The 22847-nt window shown below is 33.3% G+C and overlaps 1 protein-coding gene across 2 annotated transcripts in view; it reads right to left on the bottom strand.

Annotated features, from left to right (window-relative positions):
* MDGA2 (MAM domain containing glycosylphosphatidylinositol anchor 2) overlaps positions 1-22847 on the bottom strand; it is a 777981-nt gene that overhangs the window by 201703 nt on the left and 553431 nt on the right. For both annotated transcript variants that reach the window (XM_076004050.1, XM_012746557.2), the window contains one exon: positions 11779-12108. In XM_076004050.1, coding sequence (XP_075860165.1) covers positions 11779-12108 — 330 coding nt within the window. The remainder of the gene's footprint in view (positions 1-11778; positions 12109-22847) is intronic.

The raw sequence follows: 22847 nt of genomic DNA, 5'->3' as shown, positions 1-22847 counted from the left end.
TAACACTGAAGTCCCTGCCTAATGGGAAGTACTGCACATATTTAATCTGTATTGCATGTAAATATACAATGATGCAGACAGAGAGCTCTGCATCACTTGCCAGAAAGAAATTTAAGGCTCCACAAACAGACAGGCAGTGCGGATCTTACTCTGAACTTCTGCCCAGAAGTGAGTGCCCAAAGGATTCCTATCTTGACTAGGAATGAGAGTAGGAATGAGAGCTCTGCATTAAGTAACCTCTAATAAACTCGTCTAACTCACCAAGCTGCATTGGTCTGGGTCATTTCTTTGGTCTCTCGGCACCATCTCAGTTTGGAGCATGTTTCTTCTACACCATCCTGGGATTTTCCCAAAACAGATATACATGTCATTATGAATTAGATCCCATACATTTTTCTTTCTTTCTTTATCCCTTTTCCTATAGTGGTTGTTGACCAAATATTTTTTGAGCTGAATGTGCACTATATTTTATGAATTAACACCAGAACTGCAGACAACACTTACACTTAATTTATCTGTGCCATCATAGAAGATTTCCTACTTGCACTGTCAGTTAACCTTGCCTCTCAAATTTGAATTTTCAAGCCCCAATCTTCCTCCACTAAGGACAGGGTATTTTAAGGCTAAAAGCTCTTGAAATAAAGGTAAGATATACCAAATGGAAGAGAGAAAGTATCAATGGTTTAAGCAATAAATACTATGTTCATTTCTTTTAGTAAATTTCCTATCTACCTTAAGAAAATTTCAGAAATTTCAGTAGGTCTTCCTAAACTGCTCCTATTTGATCCATCACACTTTATTTTTTTTTGGTGTTACTTTATTATATTTAGCATGTATCTTCCCTTAGGTCATTTTTAGCACATTTTAATATAGGACTTCATGAAGGTGTTTTAACCCTAAAACATTCAAACATGGATTCTTAATTTTTGAATGGTTAATAAATTAAAAAATAGAAAAGTTGACATTTGGTCCAAATACCACAACCTGTAAATGCTATCTGAAGCTAAATGATAATAATGCAATAATATAAATAATATTTCATGTAGATAACTAACATCTTTAAAAACTGTTGCTATTTTTCTTCTATTATTTTAAGCATACAATCTGAATAAAACTCTTTTATCTATTCAAACACAGATTTCAGGTAAGCATCCCAGCCACTCCTCAACACTTCTAGATTGTGCGTTTACTCATCTCCTTTGTAGAAAATCTGAATCAGCCACTGAACAATGCAAGATTAACATAAATGAGCAGAAGAAATAATTCCAATGAGTATTTGAGAGTTCTTAAAAGAATTTGAAATTTTAAAATAAATACCTTTCAAATTTTAAATAAAAACATATTTAAGGAGCAAAACCTATTTTCATATAAGCAATGCTAAGCATAAAATATACTTGTTGGTAAACTTTCATATACTTCAATATGAATTTATATAACCATGCCTACTGTAAAGTAGATAGTGAAGGTTTCTGGGTCTGGACACTAGGAATGATTTCTAGGAATGAAAGTGGGCACTTTACCTTGGTGCAATTGGCCCACCCTAATCCTCTCCATACTTAAGGGAGAACACCCTACAAATCTCTATAAAATATATAAATGTTTATAATAGACTAATAATATTTAATTATATGTGAGTTTAACTTAATTTCCTAGTAAGTCCATTGAGTTCACCTTTATTATTATTTTATTTGTTAGTAAGATTTCAACAGTATAGTTTTGAGGTCAACATACTATGGCCTATAGGAAAAATATGGCCTACGACCATTTTTTTGTAAATAAAGATTTATTGGAACACAGCTGTGCCCATTAATTTACTGTGTATGACAGTTTGTCCATTATAATAGTAAAATAGAATAGATGTGACAGAGACCATATGGACTGAATAGGTGAAAATATTGACTATCAAACAGCTTTTTACAGAAAGTTTTCCCACCTATGATCTCCACCATTAATTCAGAGGTCATGGATTATACGTCACAATTTTGGATTCAAAGAAGGAAATTAAAGTTTCTTTGCCTAGTAACTCAGGTACCAATTACATACATAACTTTTGACTGCATGGAAGCCTTTGCTGATCAAAGCATTGTCAGGGTTTTATGTGCTAGTCTTACACATATGACTTCCACTTACATAAAACAACCTATCCCTTACTATAGTAATTTTATAGAACTTCAGTTTTAACAAGCAGAATTTCATGAGTTTCTATTCCTACTTAACTGGAAAAGGGCAAAGAAGCAAATCCAATTAAAAGGACTTGGTCATTTTTTCCTTTGCCTTGCTGCTTATTAACTATTTTTATTTGTTGTGTACTATAATCCTATCAAGAACTTTCATTTCACAAATGTGGCACTTGTTTACTAACACAATTATATATAGTAACTAAACAGGTAGTCAACAGCAAAGCTAAGATTTTGAACTAATTTTCTCAGTTGGTCACCACTGTAAACTTACGCTTATATTTTAGCTTGTTCAATCCTCTAAATCTTGCTCCACTTCCTGCTTTATAAAATGCCTGTGTACTCTAACAAGGAAGAAAAAAAATCATCAAAATCCTTACAGAGTCTTCTGCTATATTTGCCCACCAGCTGTCTCACCATGGGAATTCCACAGATCACCAGTCTCACTGTTTAGATTTTTGAGACATGATGCAAATGAGTTTACTATAAACCGATGAGTTTGTCAAGTCACGCAAAGGAAAACATGCTAGCTAATGAGCACCCAAGGACTTTACCATGGAACACACTGGAGGAAGCAATGAGATATTTTGAGTAAGCCCTGTGAAAATTAAAAATCCACTACTGTATAATAATTATATTTATGTAAATGAATAACACCCAAGTGACAGTATTTTAAAGATTTGATTGTAAGTGTTGTCAAAATTTTAGGCTAAAATTCACATACATTTTTCAGCAAGTATGTGAAGGATTTTTATTTTACAAAATTGATTAATAGCAATTAAAATTTTAGTATATTTAATTTTTAATTGAAACATTTACAACAACTGTTACATTGTATTTTTTTTAGATTACCTGCAGTCTAGCCAGATAAAATACAGCTTCAGCAATGACAATTATAAAACTGAGATAAACCAATATAATTTGTATTAATTAATATCAATCCTATAGTACAAACAATAAATAAAGACTCACTTTAATATTCCTGGGACTTTATTCATCCTATATATTTTACCAAATGTTCCCTCCTTCTACTGTTACTATTACAACACTGTTTTCATCAAGATTTAACTCAAATGTCATTTCTCTGTGAAACTTTCCTGTGCCCACATTGACAAAAGCATTTACAACTTCTACAGAAGTTTGATTAAAATTTAAGCACAGTACCCATCTGCTATAAATTGCCTAGTTTCTATGTAATCTGTCTTGACCATTTAAATTGTAAGCTCCTTAAGGACAAGGTCAATTTGTACTATTACCATGTTACACAGAGCCTATAATACAGCAATGACTCAGTAAAGAAATCTGAAAGAAATATAATTTTTAAATTGACAAAAATAATAAATGCTCCCAATAAAACAATTTGTATGTTTACAGAATCAGGAGGAAAAAAAAGTTTCTAATATTGAATTAATGTGAAAATGACATAATCACACACATCATAGTTTTTTATTATTCAAACAAATTCATGAGGCAAAACACATGTAGCTTCTCTATGTAAAGGTTTTTCTAAAAGCAAACCATTATCTTTAAAAATGTTAATAATTCTGTGGACTAAAATTACCTTCATGGAAAATTTTATATTTCAATAAAAGTCATCAAAAACATGTTGAAATATCACTCTGTCATTTAGAAAAAATGGCTTTCTGTCATAGTCAGAAATGTCTTACAGTAACTCATCCTCTTCTTTTTTTAAGTTATGCTTTCAAAGTTTTGAAATCTCTTTTTTTTAATTGCTCTTTTTTAATTTTAGCATATTATGGGGGTACAAATGTTTAGGTTATGAATATTGCCCTTGCCCCGCCCAAGTCAAAGGTTTAAGCATGTCCATCCACAAGATGGTGCACACCACACCCATTAGGTGTGAATATACACATTCCTTCTTCCTTCCTCTGATCTGCCTGACACCTGATGAATATATTGCTATATGTGCACTTAAATGTTGATCAGTTACAATCAATTTGATGGTGAGTATATGTGGTGCTTGTTTTTCCATTCTTGGGATACTTCATTTAGTAGAATGGGTTCCATCTCTATCGAGGATAATACAAGAAGTGCTAGATCACCGTTGTTTTTTGTGGCTGAGTAGAACTCCACAGCATACATATACCACATTTTACTAATCCACTCATGTATTGATGGGCACTGCGGTTGTTTCCACATCTTTGCAACTGTGAATTATGCTGCTATAAACATTCAAACACAGATGTCTTTTTTATAGAATGTCTTCTGTTATTTTGGGTAGATGCCCAGTAACAGGATTTCTGGATCAAATGGTAGTCCTATTTGTATCTCTTCAAGGTATCTCCATATTGCTTTCCACAGAAGTTGCACTAGTTTGTAGTCCCACCAGCAGCGTATGAGTGTTCCTATCTCTCCGCAACCATCCCAACAATTATTGTTTTGGGACATTTGATAAAGGACATTCTCACTGGAGATAAGTGATATCTCATTGTGGTTGTGATTTGCATTTCTGATGATTAGAGATGTTGAGCACTTTTTTATATTTGTTAGTCATTAGTCTATCTTCTTTTGAAAAGTTTCTGTTCATGTCCTTTGCCCACTTTTTGAAAGGGTTGTTTGAATTTTTCTTGCTGATTTTCCTGAGTTCTAAATAGATTCTAGTTATCAGCCCTTTGTTGGATTTGTAACATGTGAAGATTTTCTCTCATTCTGTAGGTTGTCTGTTTACTCTTGTGATAGTTTCCTTGGTTGTGCATAAGCTTTTTAATTTGATCAGGTCCCATTTACTTATTTTTGTTGTTGCTATAATTGCCTATATGGCCTTTGTCATATATTCTATGCCTAGGTCAATGTCTATAAGAGTTTTTCTAACATTTTCTTCTATAATTCTTATATTTTCATGCCTTAGGTTTAAGTCTGTTATCCAACATGAACTGATGTTTGTGAGAGGTGAAAGGTGTGGATCCTGTTTCAGTCTCCTACATGTGGCTATCTAGTTTTCCCAGCACCATTTATTGAATAAGGATTCTTTTCCCCAGTGTATTTTTTTTTTTGGTCTGCTTTGTCGAAGATTAGATGGCTATATGAAGACGGTTTTTTATCTGTGTTCTCAGTCTGTTCCATTCATTTATGTCTCTGTTCTTGTGGCTGTACCATGCTGTCTTAGTTACTATAGCCTTGTAGTATAACTTGAAGTCTGGTAAACTGAAGCCCCTGAATTTGTTCTTTTTGCTTTTGCCATGTGGGGTCTTCTCTGTTTCCATAAGAAGCACAGACCTATTTTTTCTATATCTTTGAAAAATGATGTTGGTATTTTAATAGAAAATGCATTGAATCCGTGTGTCACTTTGGTTAGTATAGACATCTTAACAATGTTGATTCTGCTTACCCATGAACATGGTATGGTTTTTCACCTGTTTATATCCTCTGCTATTTCCTTCCTCAGTGTTTCTTAGTTCTCCTCATAGAGGTCTTTTACCTCCTTAGTTAAAAATATATTCCTAGGTACTTTACTTTCTTTGTTGCTGTTGTGAAGGGCATTGAGTCTTTAATTTGGTTCTCAGTTTGACTGTTGTTGGCATATAGGAATACTAATGATTTCTGTATATTGATTTTGTAACTTGATAGTTCACTGCATTTATCAATTCCAGTAGTCTCATGGCAGAATATTTGGGATTTTCTAGATATGAGATCATATCATCAGCAAAGAGAGATAGTTTGATATCTTCTGCCCCCATATACATGCCCTTGATTTCCTTCCACTGTCTGATTGCTCTGGCTAGGACTTCCAGCACTATGTTGAATAGAAGCAGTGATGGAGGGCAACTTTTTCTAGTTCCAGTTCTAAATGGGAATTCTTTGAATTTTTCCCCATTCATTATCATGTCAGCCATGGATTTGTCATTTATGGCTTGCATCTTTTTTAGGTAAGTCCAGTCTATGCCTATTTGTTAAGTGTTCTTATCATAAAAGGGTGTTGAATTTTGTCAAATGCTTTTGCTGTGTCTATTGAGAGGATCATATGGTCTTTGCTTTTGCTTCTATTTATGTGGTGTATTACATTTATAGATTTGGGTATGTTGAATCATCCCTCCATCTCTAGATGAAGTCCACTTGTTCGTGGCGGATTGTTTTTTTTTTTTTTTTTTTTTTTTTTTTTTTTTGATAAACACCTGAATTTGGTTTGCTAGGATTTTGTTGAAAATTTTTGCATCTATATTCATAAGAGATATTGGTCTGTGGTTTTATTTTTTTGTTGAGGCCTTTCCTGGTTTTCATATCAGGGTGACGTTGGTTTCATAAAATGTGTTGAGGAGGATTCCTTCCTTCTCTATGTTTTGGAATAATTTCTGCAGTTTGGGCACCATTTCTCTATGTAGGTCTGGTAAAATTCAGGTGTGAAACCATCTCCTCCAGGACATTTCTTTTTAGGAAGGTTTTTTATTGCTATTTCAATTTTGGTACTTGATATTGGTCTGTTCAGGAATTCTATTTCTTCCTGATTGGGTCTAGAGAGGCTGTGTGTTTCTAAGAATTTGTCCATTTCCTCCTCATTTTCTAGTTTATGTGCATATTACTTTTTATAGTATTCATATATGATATTCTGTATTTCCGTGGCATCAGTTGTAATTTCTCCTATTTCATTCCTGATGGAGGTTATTAGAGTCCTTTCTTTTCTGCTTCTCATTAATCTAGCCAGAGGAATGCCAATTTTGTTTATTTTTTGGAAGAACAAATCTTTTGTTTTATTAATCTTCCATATAGTTTTTTCATTATCAATTTCATTTATTTATGCTCTGTTCTTTGTTATTTCTTTTCTTCTGCTGGGTTTGGGATCGGGTTGCTCATTCTTTTCCAGTTCTTTGAGATGATTCATTATATTATTCATTTGTGATCTTTCTGTCTTTTGGATGTAGGTCTTTATGGATATAAATTTTCCTGTCTGTACTGTTTTAGCTGTGTCATGCAGATTTTGATAATGCATGTCTCCTTTGTCATTTAGTTCAAATAATCTTTTGATTTCCATTAATTTCCTCCTTAATGAAATAATTTCTCAGTAGAAAGCTGTTTAGTTTCCAAGACTTTGTGTGGACATAAGTGTTTCTGTTTGGGTTGATTTCTAATGTTATTCCACCATGGTCTGAGAAGATTCATGCTATAATTTCTTATTTTTTAAAATTTGTTGAGGCATGTTTTATGGCCTAGGATATGGTCAATCTTAGAGAATGTCCCATAAGCTGATCTGCAAAACATATATTCATTGGCTTTTGGATAGAATGTTCTGTAAAGCTTTGTCAAGCCCATTTGTCCTAGAGTTCTGTTTAAGTCCATTGTTCTTTATTTATTTTCTGTTTAGAGGATCTGCCCTGTTCTGTCAGAGGCATGTTGAAGTCCTCAGCTATTATAGTGCTACTGTTTATCAATGTGTATAGATCAAGCAGGCTTTGCTCTATGAATCTGGGTGCAGTTGAGTTAGGTACATAAATATTTAGAATTGTTATGTCTCCTTGTTGAATTGTACACTTCACCATTATGTAATGATCCTCTTTGTCTTTTATTACTTTTGCTGATTTGAAGACTAAGCTATCTGAAATCAGAACTGCCATGCCAGCTTTCTTTTGGCTTCCGTTTGCTTGAAATATTGTTTTCCATCCCTTCACCTTGAGTCTGAATGCATTCTTGTGGGTTTATATGTGTTTCCTGAAGACATCATATACTTTGCTTGTGTATATTTATCCATTCCGGGAGCCTATGTCTCTTTAGTGGGCAGTTGAAGCCATTCACACTTATTGAGAGAATTGATAAGTGGGGAAGATTTCTGTTCATCCTGTTGAGTTGAATGTTGTTGCTTTGTTCTCTCTTGAGTAAGAGATACCATTCCGGTATCTGGCCTTTGACCTTTAGCTTTTGCATGATTTTACATTTGTGAGTGTTTATTGTGCTGATAGCTGTGTAACACTGTTTTGAATACTTCCTGGAGGGCAGGTCTTATCTTGATGAATTCCCTCAGGCTTTGCTTATCTGAGCAGCTCTTTCTTTCTCCTTCATATACAAAATTTAGTTTTGCAGAGTATAAGATTCTATGGGGGGCATTATTCTGTTTGTGAAAAGTGAGAATGGGGCCCTAGTCTCTTCTTGCTTGTTTTGTCTCAGTTGAAAATTCTGTCTTTATTGCGATGGGTTTTTCTTTGTAGGTTACCTGCTTCTTTCACCTTAGAGCTTGCAGGAGGGCCTCACTGGTGGTTATTTTGGACACTCTGATGACTGTGTGTCATAATGTCTTCTTGTTTGCGATGAATCTCCCAGGAGTCCTTTCAGTCCTTTCAGTCCTTGTTCCTGAATATCTAGATGTTTAGCAAGGCCTGGGAAATTTTCCTCTATCATATCCTCAAATAGCTTATCCAACCCTTGTGTATTTTCTTCTTCACCCTCAGCGATATCTATGATTATCACTATAGGCCTCTTCACATAATCCCACATTTCTTGTAGGCTTTGCTCTTTCTATCTCTGTGTCTGACTTATTTAATTAAAAGGTGTTATCTTCAATCCCTGAGAATCTTTCTTCTGTTTTCTCTACCCTGTTCTTGAGGCTTTCCACTGTGTTTTATAGTTCCTTGAATAAATTTTTCATTTCCAGTAGTTTGGTTTGGTTTGATTTTTATTTAATATTTCAGTTCCTTTAGTGAATTTTTCTTCCAAGTCCTGGATTTTTCCTTTTTTTTTTTTTTAGTTTCTTTGTGTCAGTTATCCATTTTTTTCTTGCATATCATTGAGTTTTCTTCCAATCTATGTTTTAAATTCTTCTTGTGTCATTTTAGTGTTCTGAATTTGGTTGATGTCCACTGCTAGAGAGTTGGTGTTCCCCTTCAGGGGTGTGCTTTCTGTTAGAGTCTTCATACTTCCAGAGTTATTTAACTGATTCCTTCCTATTTGGATCAGCTGTTGCTTTTTACCTTTAGATTTTCATTTGGATAATGACATGCCCTGTTTAGTCTCTGGGCCAGTGGGTGGTACTTCTGGGTGAGATTCAACCACACCTTTTATAGTGAGCCAGTAGATGCAGTAAAAGGGTGTGCAGCAAAGTCAAACATCAAATACAGTTTCAGCAAGAAGATAGAATATAAAATTGCCTTTAGTGACTCATACTTTAGGTTAAGTATTATGGTCTCCAGGCCTTCTATCATAATACAAACTCTTGGGCATGCCAGCCTGATGAGCCTACCACCCATGTAGACACCACAAGAAGGTCTCCAAGCTTGGGTTAATGGTCTGATGCTGCCATTGTGGATTTCTTAATTTTTGAACAAGGGACACACATTTTTATTTTCACTGATCATCACAAATTATGGAGCCAGTCTTGCCCCTGGGAGTGTAACACATTAAGTCATAGTATAAATTTTTCTATCAAATAGCTTATCTTAAAGTCAGTAAGGAATCACAAGGGCAGTAAGAGGAGCAGCAAATATCTGTACTACAGAGATAATAGGAGGAAAGAAAACCTATAAGGAAAGCTATGTGCACAAATTAGCTTATTTCATTATTCAAATATTACTAAGAACCTACTATGTGCCATGTCTTGTTCCAGATGCTGAGATTATGATAATGAGCAATATAGACAAAGACTAAAACTTCATGAAGCGTTCACTCTAGGGAGGAACCAGGTCTGTCTGTAGTAGGTGGGGTAGTGTTTTGGAAAAAGACTTAATATATATATTTAACTCTACTTTTGTTTCATTTGGTAACCAGAGAGATTAATGATAATTAAGAAAATGTAATCATTACAATTAGTCTCTGATTACTAAGAGGCATTTTTTGAAGGAAGATCTCTGTTCTCTGATAATCTTGGATTTTCCCTTTAAGATTTTTGGAAATTTCATAAATCAATGTCAGTCATCCTTTCTACTTTGCCATTTATAATACATAATTTCAAATAGGCAATATAACAAGTATATTTTAAAAATGAGTGTTAGGGCTCATTCTGTAAGTAACTATATAATGTTCTCTTCTTCTCTGCATTCTGTGCTCCTTTTTTGGTCTAAGATAAATAGTATATAAACTGTACTCCCATCAAAGGAGTCCTTTAGATAGAAGCATTGATTCTTTGGATCTGGCCTTTTTGTCACTGGCTCTGAAAAAGAAAATAAAACTAGACAAGCAACCAAACAAAACAAAGCAATGATTTATAATTAAGTACATAACAATTCTAGAAAAGCATCTCTCAAAAAATAAGGACAAATGATCCTAGATTTTACACTATTATTCTCACTCGTATAGGAAATATCGTATGTAGGATGTCCCCTAGTACAGTGTCACCTAGCACACTGATGTATACAATCAATGGATATTTGTTGATTGAATGAATATATAAACAAATGATAACTGGGCAGATCAATGGTTTTTCATCAGATATTCTAAATGAATCTATGTCCCAGTGTTAACACCAATATTTAAATGTCATTTAGATGAAAAATAGCTCTTGTTGTTTCTTGATGTTTTTACCTAGAAAAGGAATGAAGGTTAAACACAAGTACTTTTCATCACCCTAATGTCCATTTACATTAGTTGTAGATGATAAAAATTGATTGTCTTTTAGAAACAAAGTAGAATTTTGGAAAGTAAGTATATTTTGTCAGCCAGAAGTATGGACCTCTATTTTTTAAGGCATAAAACCAATCCAGTGTGCATTATAATTTGGAACCATGAGAAGGCACAAAATTACAAGTGAATATCCTAAATTATAAAAGTCAAAATGCTTCATGATTGGAAAGGAAAAACAAGTGTTAAACATTATTAAAAACCGAGTGTCTTTTCAACACATATTATTCACCTAGCATAATGTAAGAATCTTCAATTAAAATTCAATCTGGTAACAGGTTGGCAAAACACATACAGCTACTTTGCAGCTCTCTGATGTATGCTGATTGTACTTCATAAAATTAAAGAACTTGAAAGAATCTGAATATTCATCAAAACTCTGGGATTTTCTTTGTCTACAGATGTTCATTTAGTTAAGATAAACTTAATAGCATATTTTTAACCTTAAAAGAAAGAATTTTACTGCTATATAGTTTCACATGTAACTATACTCATGGTGAAGAAATTCTACCAGATGATTTTCCAAAAAGTCACATTTGACTACAACTTTAACATCAGTTTTTGTTAGTGGAGGATACATTCCTTATATGTCTTGTATTTGAACACTCTTAAATTCTCTCTCAGTATATTTACCTTAAAACTAAATAGTTTGTTTCTTTATAAGTTCTGAAAATTGATGTTACCTTTTAAGACATTTGTTGTTTAACTTTACTAATATAATTTTAGGCTCTACAGAGGGTTTATAGTTAATGGAAAAGTGCTATTATTTAACCTAGAAGCCTCTATCTATCTTAGTCAATGCTATTAACTTTATTTGCACAATTTCTGTAAAATATCCTGTAACTCTAAATCAAAATAGAAGTAACAATGTTTCACAACACGATATTTACTGAGCATTCAGAATATTAGAGTTTTGTTTTTAGGAAGCTTTTAAAAAATAATGATGTTCTTAACTAAAGACTATTCAGAAAAAAGACGATTTTATCTGCTAAACTTTAATTATTTTAAACGTGAATATCTTTTGCATCATAAACATGCTTCTTACCTGTGCTGCTGGATATATTAACATCAATACTGATGTCAGATATTCCTCCTCCCTTCAGTGATGCTACACATGTGTATGTCCCAAAATCCGTGAATTTTAAGTCAATGATGTCCAGGTTTGTTGTTCCCGGGGAGACGTCAGGATCTGTCTGTGTAATAACCATCCTCTCAGAACTCCTTAATGGACGGCCATTTTTAAACCAACTGAATGTTAGCTCCTCAGAAGGAACAGCTTCTACTTGGCAAGATATTTTCACCTCACGCCCAATCTGGATGTTGTCATCTTTGTGATAAGGATCTGGCGTGATCCAAAATCGTCCCTTTTTTAATGCTAAAAAATAAAAATTCCATAAGTTGTTAGTGTTACTTTCCTAATTTGGGGGATTCATTCACTCTAGATAATCATCTCTAGGCTGAGATAAAGTAAAACAAAATAAAATAAAGTGCACATATTTTTTTTGTTATATCTAGGTAGCGTACATATCAATAAACCTTGTTTAAGTAATCTAGAAAAATCTAAAAACCTAAGTAACTTAAAGTCTCTAAACACTGATTTTTATAAATTGCACAATATTTTCCAGTGACATAAAAAGCAATATTTGAAATCTATATACAATCATACTTAAACATTGTTGTCATTTAATTTTGAGAAAATGATGAAATCATTTTATATTAAGTCATAGGGTATTAAAATTAAAAGTAATAATATGGATCATTTAGTATAATTCCTTCCCTATATCACCACTTAGTTATTGCATACTTTGCTAAACAACTCAAATATTGCACAAATATCATATTAAAGGAAATTCTTCTAAGGTTGTATCTACATGTGGTCAAAACTAGTTTAGTTAAGATCTGATTCAGTTCACATGCATGAGGCATACTCATATATTGAAATAATCTGAATTGAAAAAAAAGGCAAAAAAAATTTCAAAACATTTCAAAGAACTGCTCTGTTCTACCATATGTAGACATTTCCAGTTAAACATGTTTACTGGCTCTCTCACGCAGTTAACCAAAAGAACCTCTTGGCAGATGGCTTAGTAAACATGCCATGTTTGTATCTGAACAGCAGTGCTTTCTGGGTCTGCGGTCACTGTTGTTCTCACAATCTGGGTCAGTAGTGCTGACTACCAGAGGCGGCTGGGGAAGCATCTACAGGCTTTCTAAGGACCTGAACTCTGAATGACACCATGGAGTTCAGTGTGAAATAGAATTTGCTCTCTTTTATGACATAGATTCACTTATGCACACATTTTTCTTTTTTCCAATATCTTCCCCATTTCCCTCTTCCATAACAACTATCCTTATATAATGAAATGTACCATATGTAGTGAAATATAATTATCAGAATAAAATATTTGTCATTCACTTTTACCATTAAACCTAACTATAATGATACTGTGAAAAATGCCATGAATTTAGTGGACCTGCCGACACCAGAGCCCTTCTAACTGCATTCTGGATAACCACTCCAAAATTTAACCAATTTTTTTCCAATTAGTCCAACAAAAGCCAGGAAGCACCAAGAAAGTCTATAGAACTGTACAGAATAAACTAGACATGAACACATTTTTAAAGCTTAAAAAATTTTGTTTCTAAATTTCTTTACTCTTTACCTTGAAATATTTCCATCTGCTTTCTTGTTTGCCTCTTGGTGAGGAAAAGTAAATGAATACTAAAAACAACGTTTGTTTCTTTTTATTCAAGACATATTTATAGAGCTCTTACTCCCTGATTACATGAGATGAACAAAATAGACATAACCTCATGTATTGCAGCTTCCATACACAAACATTACAGCCCAATTTATTCATGAAACACAATACCTATGTCTAGAGAAATCATATACTACATAGGTATGAAATGTTTTATATGCTTTAAGAAGTTTGAATCTCAGAGAACCCCCAAATTATTGTTTAGAAAATGCACTAAGCTTCAGTCCTAAAAAAAACCAGAGACAAATATCTATATCACATTCTCATATTGTTTGTTTGTTACATTTTTCTATAATAAAAGGCAACTTATATATCTCTAAACATATCTTTATTAGGTTAACCTAGGATGAAATCAGGATGAATTATGGTATTCTATTACACAGTGCCACATATTTATATTTTGAAAGCACTGAAGTATGACTTCATATTTTATTTAGAAAGGGAAATGTGATGAAAATGCCTATATCTGGCTACCATATTTGGCATATAATATTGTGCACATGCAGTTCTAATATAACTGAAGTTCTATAGAACAAAACAAATTATAATAGCATAGACTATCCTTTTCTTTTTTTAAATAGATATAAAAAATGTCAAGAGCATTTACTTTTGTTAGCACCATAATACTTAAATCAGCTGTCTTTCATTTTCTAAGCATTTTCCTTATCCCATTCCCAAAGAGAAATAATAAGCAGAAATATAATTTTTTAGACAAAAGTTATAATTTTGAAGTTTTAAAATTCTACATATTAATTTATTAATAAATTAATATTATTAAACTTAGGGAACACTACAAAGTTATATATGTTGATTGCCATATACAAACACACACAATAAAAAAACTGAGATTCTTAAACGACTACCATGTATTTACTATGCAGTTATTATTCTCTAGTTCTGTGCTCCAAAAAGAGACGTATTAAAGTGATATTGATATTGAGAAAATTGCAAACTCATTAGCTAAATTAGGTTTAAACTACTAAACAACTCAAAAGCCATTTGTAAAAAAATATGAAATCAATATCCATATTATGCATTATAGGCTCTTTATTCATAGAAATAACTTTAAAAACCCAAAGTAAAAAATATTATAGATTGTAAAACCATAATTAATTAATAAGATTAAATATGATATACAATTATACAATTTGATAGACAGCAATATAATCAAGTGTTCTTTTAAGAATGAACTCATTGCCAAAAATATTTGTTGACCTCAGTATCAGACAATTCTATGATTTGGTCTAAGCTAATTGTACTAGACTTCCAAATGACACAGCTTCTAAAGAGGAAAAGAAGGACAAGTAAGTATGTTAAGTGAGCTCAAGTTAAGGAATATCAGAATAAGTAGTAAAGATCATTTACTGGGGAGCCAATTCTCTGTGCTTGTTTATGCTGTCCTTGTCACAAAATCATGAGTTTTGCATACACAACAGAAATGTTCAAGGGAAAAAAAAATGAATACGTGTGTGTGTGTGTGTGTGTGTGTGTGTGTGTATGGTCACCTATAGTAACAGAAGAGATTGAAATTTATTTGGTTTTCTCACTTTGCTCAGAAAACTAAGAGCATAGCTCTGTAAACTAGGTGTAGGTACATTGAGAACTTGCAACCTACTTCTAGTTTTTCATTTCTATGTGGTCCAAGATGGGCAATCTAATTTTTATGGGTCAAGTGAGTCATTTTTAAAAATAGGATGTGATAGTATTAGGCTCCCTTGGAGACCCATTGTGAGAAATAGCTTATTAGCAATTGTGTTTGAGCATTGAAAATATAAAGTGTTTAATATAGTTAATCAGCTGGGAAGTAGGTTCCTTCGTTTATAATTAAACACTCTCTTTTTCAGTGAACGATTTATAGTAGTTGATGCAATGTTAATTTAAAGTCATTTCCTGCTACCAGTTAAGATTTCAAACTCTTAAAATCAATCTGTGATTAGTACTGGAGTGTAACAGGGGTCCAATAGACTTAACGAGACTCCATAGAACTGAAGAAATTCTATGGAAAAAGAGAGGAGAAATCCCTTTCCCCAAATGCAATTTCTTATTTTGAATATTGAAAATCCCTTAACACCAGCCTGTGAGAACATTATATTTGGCTTAATGTACCATAAATTGTGATGGATGAACCTTTAAAAGTACTTGTTTAGCCTGGCAATGCATATAAACAGTCGGCATCAAGCTGAGCCTCTGTTCTGTATAATCAGTTTGGAAACACTGCAGTATAACTATAGCTTCCCTTTTTTAATATTGTGAAAATTGAATGCATATTTGACCCACATTCATTTTTGACAGTTTACTCACTAAGACATTCTAATTTCACTTTCTGAAGTCCCTCTTCTTTGAGATACACAAAGGTGCTCTCTGAAAGTAATGAGATACATGTGTAAAAGCAGAGGCTACTCACTGCAAAAATCTGGATAGGGTTTGCTGCTGACCCTTCCCTAGAAAAGAAAGCAGATATATGCCCACGGAGTTGATAGTTCAATGGAAGAATCCGATTATTTAAAACTAGATTACCTCTTGAGCTTATGTTTGAAAGAAGCATTTCCTTTGGAGAAGTCTAGGCTTGTGATTTCCACAGACAAGAGGCTATGAGATTGCATCTTGACTGTGACTGTAAACTTAAAATTATAAAATACATTGCTTTGTTGGTCAAATGTCCCATAAGGCATACAGCACATTATAATCCAATAATAAAATAAAATTTGTAGACAGAACAAGAAAAGACAAGTTTTAAATTTTAATGAGAAAGCATCTCTTTGAAGATAAGAAATGTGAGGTGTCAGCTTCTAAACTTCTACTAAGAATCTGCTTCAGAAGAACAATGAAATACAGATGATCACTGTTCACCATTTCAGCCTGATAAATTAGTGAAAAGACTCTCCAAATATATCACATGTTATAATCTCAGTAGGATTCTGGACAACATGAAAAACTGACAAAATGTTGTGGAGATCTGGGTATAGAAACCACTAATAGTGTAATTAGATAAATAAAAATTGATTTTCTATTAATTTATTCTCTACTAAAGAGAATAAAAATATTTGTGTGAGAAATAAAGTACACTTTCCAGTCTCCCCAACTGCAAAGTGCATAAGTAGTTGGAAATAGGTTATATCAGTAAAGCAATTTAAAAGATAGTAAATGACTTTTATTGGGTGGTGGGCAGGGGGGAGGGGGGAGGAGGGATGGGCATATAGTTATATAATGAGTGTGATAGGTACCACCTGGAGGATGGACATGCTTGAAGTTCTGGCACGGCGGGGGGGAGGGGTGCCAAGGGCAATATATGTAACCTTAACAATATTTGTACCCCCATAATATGATGAAATAAAAAAAAATAGAAGAGGTAACAGTCATGGATGACCTAGATAAGCATTTGTGCATCAAACTCAGAAAGTTCACCCCACTCACCAAAGAAATCTTTGAAAACTTCCTTTTGTAAAACATTCATTAAAATCTAAATGATGAATAAGATAAAAATAAAAAGATAGTATTATAGTATATATACTCTGCTTTATTATAATTAGGCACCTATCCTTCCCCTTAGGGAGACTGACAAAACTGGGGGTGTGGAGCCACCCTTACTCTTCTTTGTTGTCCCCAAATCCTGAACATGGTTCCTTGTTATAATTGGTGCTAAATAATTTTAATGAATTTAATTAAAATTGACATTTCAAAGCAATTAACTTCACAGATGCCATTGTTTCCATTCAGTATAATAAGTTCCTGTTAATTTTGATTTTGTTTTGTAGTCTTGTGTTCTGAGATGCATCGGGGGAAATAGGATAAGGAAAGAGAACAGATTTGATGTCCTCTGAGATTCAGAGATTTTGTCATGGGAGCAGAACAATACTTGAAGAACAAACAACTTCAATACAGAGATATATGTGAAGAAGATAATTTTGCACAGAACACAGGAGACCTTACTCTAGCATAGCTACTGACTAGTTAGCTACGTACTCTAGTCATATAACGTATCAGCAACATCGGTTCTGAAATATTGTGCTTTGTAAAGAAGACGGAATTTCATGCAAAAGGCTTGTTTACAGGCTTCAGATTTCAGTTGATAATCATTTATTTCTGAGGAAAGATAGAAGGAAGAAGAAAACTGACATCTAAGCACACTTACATTACCTGAAATAGTATTTGCCAAAAACTGTTTCAGAAAAAGGTTAATAGAGGTTGTGTGAAAACAAAGCAGAACAAATAAAGTTTGAGGACTGACTATATGAATAGAAGTTTGCTTTTCTGCAGAACCTTTCAGAGCTTTGAACATGCTAACATGCACGATGCCACATTCCTAGAGAGGCTGATTGCATTCACCAAAGACCCATTTATTTGTGAAACATCTCTCTGGACTAGTATTGCAAAGAGTATAGTCTGGGAGACAATTATGTAAGGAAATCTATCAGCTGAAGAGAATCATTGAAAAGACTCTAATATTAGATTAGATTCCATTTTTTCCCAGACAGGATCTCACTCTGTTGCCCAGCTGTAGTGCCGTTAGATTCCATTTTTGATGTTTTTAGGCATTTCCATTATGAGCATCACAAAATGACAAGATCCAACTCCATAGTAAAAATAAAATTTGTGATTAAAAAAGGACTGGGGAATGATCTTAATTTTTTAAGTCAAAAGTAACTAATGGTACATTGATATTACCAAACATATTTTAGATTTTAGAGCCATCTAATAAAACTATCTGCTCTCAGGGCAGCATGCCTCTTTCCCTCATAATCAATCAGCAATTTAAAAAAATTAATTTATTACTTTGCTCCTATCTTGGAAATGTACATTTTGAAATATGCAAATCGCATTTAAAGGAAATTAAATGTATTAGCTTCTGTATAATTTCAGATATTAATATAAATTAGTAAGACAATCATTTGCTTGAGGAAATAATAATCTGAGTTTATTTCTGTATCTCTTAAGTTGTTAAGAAAAGTATATAAAGTATTTTCATAAAAAGTATAAAAGTATTAAAGCTTCTAGAATATGGATATGAGTAGAGAGGTCTTTTTTTTTCTTTTATATACTATTAGGTATTCTTATACTCCCATTTATCTAACACCAATTGCCAATTTATGATCTGATTGGATGTTCATTAATAATGCAAGAACAAAAAATATATCATACCCTTTCCTAAAAGTGATTTAATATAATAGCACCCCTGAAATTTTGTAGAATCAGATGATGAAAGTTACAGTTCTATTTATTTATAAAGTGCCAAGGCTCTATTTATTTTGTGAATATACTCAAAATAATATATTTTGGTATACTCAAAAATATTGGTATACTCAAAAAAATATACCAACCAAATTGTTTAAATAAAATACGGTTGAATTTTAATTTTTTTAATGTCCTTGCTTAAGAGAACAATAGCTAGTAAGAATCTTGAGTAGGAATTAAAGAAAGAAAGGATGATTTAGGTAGGCACGAATTATGCTTTATGGGGTAAGCCTTTCCCTGAGAATGGGAAAAGAAGTGGATTAAAATATTAATATCATTATTATCATTATTATGCTGCTATTCCTACCATTTCATCCCTATCTGAAGAAAGGATAAATATATATCGCTCATAGTTACCAAAATGTCTGCATAAGTGTCAAGAATAAAAACATTTTCACAATGTGGCTACCACGTAAATGGTGTATGACCCCATGATGTCTTAGCAACAGTTATTTGAATAGGGGATTATTACTCAGCACAATTTGTTGGCCCTATTATGTTAAAACTTAGTGGACATTTGAGCTCTCCTTTTCTATCAAATTTAATAATATTCCTTCCCTATGAGAAATGAGAATGTGCCCAGGGTAAATTATATTTTTCTATTAGTTCTGGGACTAGAAACAGCTATTTGGTGAGTGCAGCTTAGGAAGACCTGTGCTAAATAGAATTCATTTGAAATCCCTTTGAAAATAATACATCCTTAATATTTATGGAATTGATCATGTAGCAGCAAAAACTGGTTGAAATAATGAGACTTAAACTAAAAATCTTTCATTACCTTTCTTGCTTTTCTCGTTTTATGTCTCAAAAGCTGTGCCCTTTTCCTTTCCAAAATGATTCTTTCCATCTGTCAACCTCTCTCACAGACTTGATGTCCTATATCCTTTCAGTTATTCACTTCTTTTGAAATTTCAATATTTTCTTTTCCATAAACTACTTCCTCATACTAGAAACTTGTTTAAGTCACAAATAAACTTAAAACTCTTCTCTTAACCCTAATGATCCCTCAAAATGTTTGTGGCCTATATCTTGATGACATGGTGAAACACCAGTTGTCTCCACTCTTTCATCATGCACTCACTCATCTGGACGCCTCACATGCTGGTTTTCACTGGTGCTACTCTAGCATTGAGGGCTCAAGGTTCGGCGATTAACCAATTAACGCAAAGGTATTTTCTAGTTCTCATGTATTTTTATATTATTTACGTTTTGTACTTCATATCACTTTGCATTATTGAATCTTCCTGCTTTTATTTCATCTGTGTTGAGTTAAATCTCTTTTTCCAAATGGAATAGTCATGAATATAGTATTCCTTACCATTTTTAACAAGTGTCCAGCATACTTTTCCCCCTATATCATTAAATTTAGTCTTGTGTACTACTGAAAGAGATAAAAGAAGGGTCAATCTAGGACATTCATTTCTACAAAATTTCAAATGCCAAAGAAAATGCTTATGTGTTACAACACATGCACACACACACACACACACACACACACACTACACTATGTTTCTCAATTATGGAATGTCATAAGAATACAAGAAAGGGCCGGGCGCGGTGGCTCACGCCTGTAATCCTAGCTCTTGGGAGGCCGAGGCGGGCGGATTGCTCAAGGTCAGGAGTTCAAAACCAGCCTGAGCAAGAGCAAGACCCCGTCTCTACTATAAATAGAAAGAAATTAATTGGCCAACTGATACATATATATATATATAAAAAAAAAGAATACAAGAAAGAATATTTGAGAGTTAAAGAGGTTAGTTTAATCCCTTTATAAAGCTATGCTTTTCCAACATGGTGAGCTCAGTTTAATCTTTAATGCCTTATAATAAACCATAGGATAAAGATAGTAGGACTCCTAAAATGAAGTGCGAAGAGACTCTAAAACTAAATAAATTTAATGTTATAATATGTTAGAAATGTTAGAAATAGAAATGTGTAACCTTTCCTTTTTTCTAGTAGTCTTTAAAGCAGATTTTAGAAATACATATTGTAATACTTTTTTACTCTTCTTTAATGAAAAACTTCTAACAAATAAGCAAATAATAAAAGGTCAAAAGAACGGTGGTATAGACATGATTTTACATCCTGTACAATTGCTAGTTGGACTATAAATTGGCTTTACTCTTTATCGGAAGCAAAGCAAAGAAGGAAATACTAATTTCATAATTCACAGTATCTGTTACTTAAAAATACTCCAATCCCGCAAATAAACAACAAATAAAAATTACTATTTCTGGTTCAGAATCTGAATAGAATTTATCTTTTGAAACTGCATAAAGGAGACATGCAATAAGCAATATTTTTAACCACATTCTCATGGTGATAACAATAAAATTCACAAGACTAGTTGTCAATCTGTACCTTGTTGCTGCAGTATGTTGCTAATCACTGAAATTTTATACAGGAATCTAAGGAATATGATCCCGGCATACAGTCGTAGAGGCTTGGTTTAAGAATAAATCCAAAGGTAGTGTCTTGATAAGTGTTAAGCAGGAGTGAATACCAGTTTATATTCTATGAAAATGACCTAAGCAAATTGTTGTTGTTGGGGAGAGGGGTGTTTAAGAAATTATACTTTGAGAATTATATGGAAATACATTCCTTAACAGTTAACAAATAAGAGGTAGGGTTCATATACTCATACACTCTTAGAAGGGAGAAGAAACAGACTAGGACCCAGACTCTATAAAGAAGGAGATAGAAGGATACATATTAATAGAGACAGGATGGAGAGTTCCATATGATACCTGTACCCAGTGAAACTACAACTTTAAAATGTGAAAACTGAGTGCCTGTTAAAAAAAAAACTGCTTTCACCAATGCCCCTCTGTTAAATCAATCGTTTGCATTACTGAGAGAGTTGTTGGACATAAGCCAATCGAATGTTAAGACACATTTACTGGAAACAATAACTTTTATCATGGAGCAGCTGATCTGAATTCATTCTTAAAGATAATGGATAGTCGTTAAGGCCAGTAATCCTTTAAAATTATTCCTACTTTTTCAAATTAAAACTATGACATCTATGGTTTAGAGCATTGGTTCTTCAAGTGTGGACCCTGATCCAGCAGCAATGGTACTACCTACGAATTTGTTAGAAATGCAAGTTCTTGGATGCCACCCCAGACCAAATCCTCAATTTTATGGTTTGGGTCCAGCTGTCTGCATTTTCGCAAGCCCTCTGAGTGATTTTGAAGCGCTCTGCAGTTTGACAACTTCTGTTACCGAAAATGGTTATCCTGCCATCATCTAGAGATGCAGGGCCAGAAGAGAGGAGGCCCTCGACTGGGTCAGAAGCATTATAGAGTGATTAAAGCACACTGTAAAAAGTGCCATAGCATAACTTTCTACTTTACAAGGTCCTCAAGAGCCTGCTTATCCTGATTATAGCATTCGAAATATTAAAGAGCAGCTCCTGTACATATCAATACCAAATACTCTAAACTGATCTCATGCAGATTAACAGGTAACTACTTCCTTTTCACATAGCCAAAGTCTGAGAAAGATTCCACAAAAGCACTCATTATTTCCAGATTTCTTCAAAGAATGGTAAAAAGATTGAGTGGTCAATAGGAAGTACCTTAAGGTCATCATTCTCTACCTAGGAAATTCTAACTCTCAGAGTATAAAGAATGTAACCAACACTCATTAGAAACCAAAACACTAATATGTTCATAACTTGAGATCAAGAGATTAATAGCCTATCTACTTTTTCCTGAATGCCAATGGTTTCTAGGGAAAGGCAATTAGATGACAGTGAAGAGCAAGTATGCTGAGGTCAGATTCCCTGGGTTCTAAGATGATTTCATTACATTAGCTGTGTGACATTGTGCAGTTAACACTACAGAGCTTTATTCCCAAATCTGTTAAATAGCAGTGATAAGAAAACATAAAATTAATCCATGAAATTCTAAGTATACTAATTCCAACATGTGATAAAAAGTGTATGTCAGCTGTTTTCTATTCAATGTCTCCTGAGCACTTAAAATGTGTCTGTCACCATTCTTGCTGCCACTGGTGCTAAGATGAAGACCCTGGGGGTGGAATAAAGCTTAGAAACCAACAATTTATAAAGACAAGGATTGACAGTACTTTGTATTATGGGACAACTAGTAACTGA

This window comes from Microcebus murinus, chromosome 6 (assembly GCF_040939455.1).
Source record: "Microcebus murinus isolate Inina chromosome 6, M.murinus_Inina_mat1.0, whole genome shotgun sequence".
Lineage (NCBI taxonomy): Eukaryota > Metazoa > Chordata > Mammalia > Primates > Cheirogaleidae > Microcebus > Microcebus murinus.
This window is presented reverse-complemented; position numbering and strand designations above follow the sequence as displayed.